The sequence below is a fragment of the Eucyclogobius newberryi genome, unplaced genomic scaffold (assembly GCF_026437365.1).
Source record: "Eucyclogobius newberryi isolate DKJ021-1_F unplaced genomic scaffold, fEucNew1.0.hap1 SCAF_14, whole genome shotgun sequence".
Classification (NCBI taxonomy): Eukaryota; Metazoa; Chordata; class Actinopteri; order Gobiiformes; family Gobiidae; genus Eucyclogobius; species Eucyclogobius newberryi.
In genome coordinates this window covers 28,812,237-28,819,919 of record NW_027315768.1, presented here as the reverse complement: position 1 = coordinate 28,819,919, position 7,683 = coordinate 28,812,237, and the positions used below count along the sequence as shown (strand labels likewise).

Sequence of the window (7,683 nt, the reverse complement as noted above, 5' to 3'; positions counted from 1 at the left end):
ACAAGGACTTGAAAGCACTTGACTCTCAAAGCAGAGGACTTGGACTCAACTTGGACTTGTCTGTATTTGACTTGAGGCTTGACTCTTACTTCAGTTTCTTTATGTATAACCTTTATTTAACCAGTTTAGAACCCATTGAGATCAAGACCTCTTTTACAAAGGGAAAGACTTGACCGCACACAAAACACAAAACCATTCAGACTAAGAAGACAGAGTTTACATTTAAACAAAGAATAAAGAAGATAAGCTTCTCTTTCTTTGTTTTTGACTTTCAAAACAAGGATTTGGTCCCACCTCTGGGCCTTCAACTAGTGCTGAGAGAGAGCAACTGTTCAGAAACTGTCCATTTTTTTGTTCAATCAAGTCTCAACCCTAGTTTTAGTATCGATTATTGTCTGTAGTGACCCCAAAGTAGAAAAGCCAGAAGGATTGATCCACTTTCTAAAGTTGCACTGCGTTCAAACGTTCCGGCTTTAAAAAACGGCGCCAGTCAAACCAGTTTCACACCAGTTTCACACCATCGCTCGAATAATAGCGGATGCATTTTCTTCACCCCTTCATGTGTCCTTGGATTATCAGACCTCACCCCCCCCCCCCCCCCGTTTGTCCTTTTCCGTCCGTCCCAGGTGGTACTCGTCCTGTGCAAGTCATCATCACCGAGTCTGGAAATCAGCCCAACTCTCACCCCATCCAGTGGAACGCTCCCGCCTCTGCCCACATCACACAATACGTCCTCAAGTGGAGAGCCGTGAGTAGCCACAGCCAAACTCTCAAAGAAGACGCTGCAAAAACAACATTTAGGGACCAAGTTCGGAAACCAGGAGCAATTTGTTTCTCTCGACACAGATTAAGCTGCAGCATCTAACGTATTTAAGTTGAATTTGACCAAGAACAGACATTTCATCTTGAAATGCAGTTTAAAGTAATAAGAGATGAGAGAACATGGTGAATAGGTGTACGTATGCTAACGCTAACACCTTCAGCTACATGACGTATGCTAACGCTAACACCTTCAGCTACATGACGTATGCTAACGCTAACACCTTCAGCTACATGACGTATGCTAACGCTAACACCTTCAGCTACATGACGTATGCTAACGCTAACACCTTCAGCTACATGACGTATGCTAACGCTAACACCTTCAGCTACATGACGTATGCTGACGCTAACACCTTCAGCTACATGACGTATGCTGACGCTAACACCTTCAGCTACATGACGTATGCTGACGCTAACACCTTCAGCTACATGACGTATGCTGACGCTAACACCTTCAGCTACATGACGTATGCTAACGATAAGACCTTCGCTACATGACGTATGCTGACGCTAACACCTTCAGCTACATGACGTATGCTAACGCTAACACCTTCAGCTACATGACATATGCTGACGCTAACACCTTCAGCTACATGACGTATGCTGACGCTAACACCTTCAGCTACATGACGTATGCTAACGCTAACACCTTCAGCTACATGACATATGCTGACGCTAACACCTTCAGCTACATGACGTATGCTAACGCCAACACCTTCAGCTACATGACGTATGCTAACGCTAACACCTTCAGCTACATGACGTATGCTAACGCTAACACCTTCAGCTACATGACGTATGCTAACGCTAACACCTTCAGCTACATGACGTATGCTAACGCTAACACCTTCAGCTACATGACGTATGCTAACGCCAACACCTTCAGCTACATGACGTATGCTAACGCTAACACCTTCAGCTACATGACGTATGCTAACGCCAACACCTTCAGCTACATGACGTATGCTAACGCTAACACCTTCATCTACATGACGTATGCTAATGCTAACACCTTCAGCTACATGAGGCACAGACAGAACTGTGGTAAGTGTCTGGTATGTGAACGTAACATTAACAGTTATTCAGATAACTATAGCATAAAGAACATTTTTATAACTGTATGTGACAAAAAAACAACCACAAAATTGCATCAAAAAAGTACCAGTTTTATAAATCCGGATTAGGCAATGCAAGTTTATTTTTAGAGCGCTATTAAGTACACAAAAGTAATTCAAAATGGTTTCATGAACGAGAAAATCTGCATGAAAATCACAATACACACAAATAAAAAGGTACACAATGATGTTTTCGTGTATATCAGTTTAAATCTCCTCGTTTGTGATGTCTTGGAACAGAAAAACAGCCACAACCCCTGGAGGGAGGTGATCATCCCGGGCCATCTGAACTCGTACACCATCTCTGGTCTGAAGCCCGGCCTCACGTACGAAGGGCAGCTGGTCAGCGTGCTGCGCTTCGGACGCCGCGAGCTCACGAGATTCGACTTCACCACCACCTACGGCTCGCGTGAGTGTCGGACGGATGATGTAACCGTGTGATTGTGGCGTTTATTTCGGTGTTTGTCAGGACAAGATATGGGGGAATCAGCGCTTGTGCATACCGTATTTTCCGGACTATAAGTCGCACTGGAGTATAAGTCGCACCAGCCAAAAAATGCATAATAGACAAGATAAAAACATATATAAGGAGTATAAGTCACATTTTTGGGGAAACGCAAAATAATAATGTGGTGAATAGGTGTACGTATGCTAACGCTAACACCATCAGCTACATGAGGCACAGACAGAACTGTGGTAAGTGTCTGGTATGTTAACGTAACATATGAACAGTTATTCAGATAACTATAGCATAAAGAACATGCTAACAAGTTTACCAAAGCATCAGTTTTACCCCAAATCACTAAATCCATTGAATTCTTCTTCCTCTGTGTCACTTCTAAACAACTCCACAAACTCCAGAGGAAGAGGAAGTGCTGATTCTTCTTCTGTGTCGCTTAGAGCCTAGAGCGCCCTCTTGTGGTTGTCAGTGTGAAATAACTAATAATATCACATATAAGTCACTCTGGAGTATAAGTCGCACCAAAACTATGAAAAAAGGCGACTTATAGTCCGGAAAATGCGGTTTTCTTTTTATATGGGCCTGAACGGCACAAAAGACTCAGCTCAATCTACTTGGAATCAGAATCGATGTTAAATTCAGTTTTTTTTACTAGATTTATTTACTACCAACATTTTTGAACTAGTTTAAAGATGTTTTTCACGTGTTTCAAATGGCTTCTTATAGTGCATCCAGAAAGCATTCACATTTCCCCCCATTTTGTTATGTTACAGCCAAATTCCCAAAAAAGTATTCAATAAAATAAAATAAAAAAACATTAAATTCATTATTCATCTCAAAAATTCTACAAAGACTACCATATAATGACAACGTGAAAGAAGGTTGTTAAAATTCTTTGCAAATTTATAAAAAATAAAATTAAAAAAACTATATTTTCCTGATATACTCTATGTCAAATCAAAATCCCACGGCAGATTTGTTGTTTATTTTTTACTATTTCAAGTTAAGTTGGCTTAGAATCAGTGGGAAATGTCATCATTTTTGAGGCCATACAGTTTTTGGATCACACAATAGTCCTTTTTTTTTTTTTTTAGAACATTTACTCAGCCAGTAATACCAAATTTATAGTCATTTTAAAATAACTTTTGCCTTCAATGTGTAACTATCTGATTAATGGAAAGCCTGTGCACACAAGTCAGTACACATTACACAGACCTCCCAATGCACTTTATGAACTTTTCTCCCTCCAGTGTTCTTTTCTCAGAGACAGGAAGTGTCCGTCGGCTGTTATTTATTTCCCCCGCCTGCTCTTTTTTTTATTATTTTCTTTTGCGTTTGTTTCGTTTAGTGGCCACGGCCCACGGAGAGACCACCCCCCCTCCGGCCGTCGTGGACATTTCGGAGTCGGTCACGGAAATCACCTCCAGCAGCTTCGTCATCTCCTGGGTCTCGGCCTCCGACACGGTTTCGGGGTTCAGGGTGGAGTACGAGCTCAACGAACAGGGACAGAGCACGGGGCAGCCCATTGTGCTCGGTAACGTTTCTGCAGTGATCTAAAGCTGTGTTTTTGACCTTAATAAAGCTGTTTACTGTCGTAGAATAGTACATAACAAGGTTTCTTAGTAAACTGTTGGCTATTGGTACTTGAACATAGTTTAAAAAGCAGTTTATTAATGCTCCTAAACATTTTTGTACATGGTTTATTAACAGGTATGTTTTAGAAGGCATTATAAGCCATCTACAAATGCTTTTTATACAGAAAGTGCATAAAGAAATCACTCTAACTACTAATATTAATGCTTTGTGATTAATAGTTTACTAAGAAACCTTATTTTAATGTTATTGTAGATTATTGTATATATTAAATTTACTTTTTTTTTTTAGCTTTTAACCATGTTTTAACCTTGTTCCCTTGTCAAAAAACATACCTGGAGTTGTATTTAGCTTCATTCCCACTAGTTTGATGACTCCTGGTTAGAAAGTCCTCTCTCACCGAGTGTCAAAAACACTCCGTTCTGAATCTCCTCGATCACTGACATTTTCTCGATCTTTGATCTTAGAATCTGCTCCGCGTTTTTTTTAAACCGCCGGACTAGTTCTGTGCATTTCTGCCGTCAAATCACAATCAGTACAACTGCATTCCAAGACCAGGAAAAATTTACAATGTTTAAAAATTCCCAAACCATTCAACTTCACCTGCTTTTAAAATGAGAAACACTGATATAAAGTCAAGTTGTAGCCTAGGTTTGGTGTTGGTCCTGGTTTAGTTGTGGTTTAGCCCTGGTTTAGTTGTAAGTTTGTGCTGGTTTATTTGTGGTTTAGCCCTGGTTTAGCTGTGGTTTCGCCCTGGTTTCGCCCTGGTTTAGCCCTGGTTTAGATGTAAGTCAGTGCTGGTTTAGACCTGGTTTAGTTGTGGTTTAGCCCTGGTTTAGCTGTGGTTTAGCCCTGGTTTAGCTGTGGTTTAGCCCTGGTTTAGCTGTGGTTTAGCCCTGGTTTAGATGTAAGTCAGTGCTGGTTTAGCCCTGGTTTAGCTGTGGTTTAGCCCTGGTTTAGATGTAAGTCAGTGCTGGTTTAGCCCTGGTTTAGCTGTGGTTTAGCCCTGGTTTAGCTGTGGTTTAGCCCTGGTTTAGCTGTGGTTTAGCCCTGGTTTAGCTGTGGTTTAGCCCTGGTTTAGCTGTAAGTCAGTGCTGGTTTTGTGAGGATTTACTCTGTGTTCAGGCTCGGTGTAGCTCGAGTGTGATCCAGGCTTAGTTCTTATGGAGCGTTCTTGTACACTCACGTTTTTGCTGAGCACGTTGCGTCGTCTTTCCCGCTCAGACCTGCCGCACACTGCCACCTCGGTGAACATCAACGAGCTTCTCCCCGGGAGGAAATACACGGTCAACGTTTACGAGGTCACGGACGGCGGAGAAGACAACCTCATCCTCACCACGTCGCAAACCACCGGTGAATGGACACATTTCTCTGCTGTGTATTGGTGTTTTCATGGATCTTTCTCGCGCGCAGGCCACTGGCATTCACACAAAGTCACTAAACATCTTCCAAACTTGACTTTTCCCAGCTCCTGACGCCCCCGTCGACCATGAAGTGGATCAAGTTGAGGAGACGTCTATTGTCATCAGCTGGGACAAGCCTCTCGCTCCCATCACTGGTATGTCTGTGATTGACATTGGATTTTTGTATGTTTTAATGCTGAGTTCATTTGGTGCTCTGAGGTGAGAAGTTGGATTTTGATGTCACGATTTCAAATGTCAGTGTGACGATTATTGCGAGAACAAACGATTATTAACGCCACGACCAAAACGACAATAAAATCCACCATTTTCTTTCCTTCTTGTCGTCTTAAGACATTACCGCTCCTCAGTATGTGACCTGCTTTATCAAATCAATCTTTCTGAATGATCAATGTGACGTAAACAGCAGGATAAAAAAAGCTTTTTACATTTAGGTTTACTTATTTGAGGCAGAACAAACTTAATTTTGCTTCTAAAATCATCACATTTCTTTTAATTGAACTAAAAAAAGAGGCTTAATTTAGTTCAAAAATTTCAAAAAAGTTTGAAAAATGTCAAAAAATTTTAGTCTTTTATTTTTGTAATATTGTGAGGATTACCCGAACAATCGTGTCATTCCTACACCAGTATTACAACCTCAGAGCGTTTAATAGAACTCGCCAGTAAGATTTGTAGAAACCTTCTCAAAAGCCAATGTATTTATCATTTTGACTTATTATTTTTCTGTTCCTTCGGTTCTAATTGAACAGTAATGTTGGGTTTTTCTTGCACAAATCTGACACTCTTATTGCATCTTAAGCTTCAAAATGCTTGAATTGTAGTGCGTTCAAGTCGTCACGGTTACACTGTATTTACCCACGATTCAAAGAAGAAGCTGTTTGTGTAATTGCCCCGCCCGCTTCAGCTCTCGTCTGACCGTGTCCCGCAGGTTACCGGGTCGTCTACACGCCGTCGGTGGAGGGCGGGAGCACCGAGCTGACACTCCCGGACACCGCCACCTCCGTGACCCTGGGCGACCTCCGACCCGGGATGCTCTACAACATCAGCATCTACGCCGTGGAGGACAGTCTGGAGAGCGAGCCGGTGTTCGTGCAGGTCAACACGGCCGGAGACCCGCTGCCAGGTACAAAAAACACCAGAAAACCGGCAAATGAACGTTTATGAATAGATACAAACATATGCATAGGGTTTATGGATTGATTTTTGTACCGCATTTGCATCTATTTAAGATTGTTTGAGCAGGGTCTCTTTAAATAGACACTAGAAAGTCACAGGACAACGTTTGGGAAACCAACAAATGTGAAGCTACTTTATATATTTTTTAAAACGTGTGAAATGCATTTGGTAATATTTTACTTTAGATACTTTAGATTAAAGATGTTAGTCGCATTTTGATCATCATAATTGTTATTTGGACTGTACAGACTCTAAAACACATACTTATAACTCTTTTTTTTTTAATAACAAAGACAGTAGCAATATTAAATAAAAATGTCAAAAAGATAAATAGATGATAAATAATAAGAAAATAAACTATACACTTAAATTTCAATCAGCAATATTCAAAAAGTTTTTCAAAAAGTCTCATTGTACAGTGGAAGTAATTGTTAGTTGCACTTTGTCTTTATTATTATTACATATACATTATAAATGCATGTACAAAAGCATAATGTTACTTATAATATTAATAAATAGTAATTAAAAGCATCAATGGAAAAACGGAATTAACATGTACTTTACAAATACTAACAAATAAGTAAATAAGCCACTATTTGGACTTTTACTACTAGTTTGCCATTAATGTGGTCCATAAACTAAAGTGTTTCCATTGTTATTTTGTAAAAGTTAGCAATAATATAAAAAAAAAAGTATTAAATCTGAAGCTTGTAAGCTTCCCTAATCCATTGAACACTGTATATAAAAATATATGCATTATCAAAGTTGCGGGACAGTGACTTCTCAAACTGACCATTGTCCCGGAAAACTGGGTCACGATGACGAAACTCAGACCAGTTTGTGTTGTGGAAACGGCTCCGCACTTTGGCCTCCACAGCGGAAGACGCTGGAAGACGCTGGAAGACGGAAAAGTGAAGTCATCGGGTTCACAGCTGCTCCGCTCGACTTTACGTGAAAAGCTGAAGCGTCTGCCAGGTCCGTCTCGCCGCCGGGGCCCGGTCGACACATGCTACACATTTAGGCGCATTTGTTTGGACGGTCGGAGATGGAACCAGGGCTCCTGACCCAGTTCGGAGCAGATTGGAGCCATCTTTGG

At 41.0% G+C, this 7,683-nt stretch overlaps 1 protein-coding gene across 1 annotated transcript in view; it reads left to right on the top strand.

Moving 5' to 3' along the window:
- The window catches only part of fn1a (fibronectin 1a), a 71,193-nt gene that overhangs the window by 31,593 nt on the left and 31,917 nt on the right, over window positions 1-7,683 (top strand). The window contains exons 13-18 of the mRNA XM_072445191.1: window positions 627-748; window positions 2,178-2,346; window positions 3,746-3,931; window positions 5,215-5,343; window positions 5,459-5,548; window positions 6,340-6,534. Of these exons, the coding sequence (XP_072301292.1) occupies window positions 627-748; window positions 2,178-2,346; window positions 3,746-3,931; window positions 5,215-5,343; window positions 5,459-5,548; window positions 6,340-6,534 (891 nt within the window). The remainder of the gene's footprint in view (window positions 1-626; window positions 749-2,177; window positions 2,347-3,745; window positions 3,932-5,214; window positions 5,344-5,458; window positions 5,549-6,339; window positions 6,535-7,683) is intronic.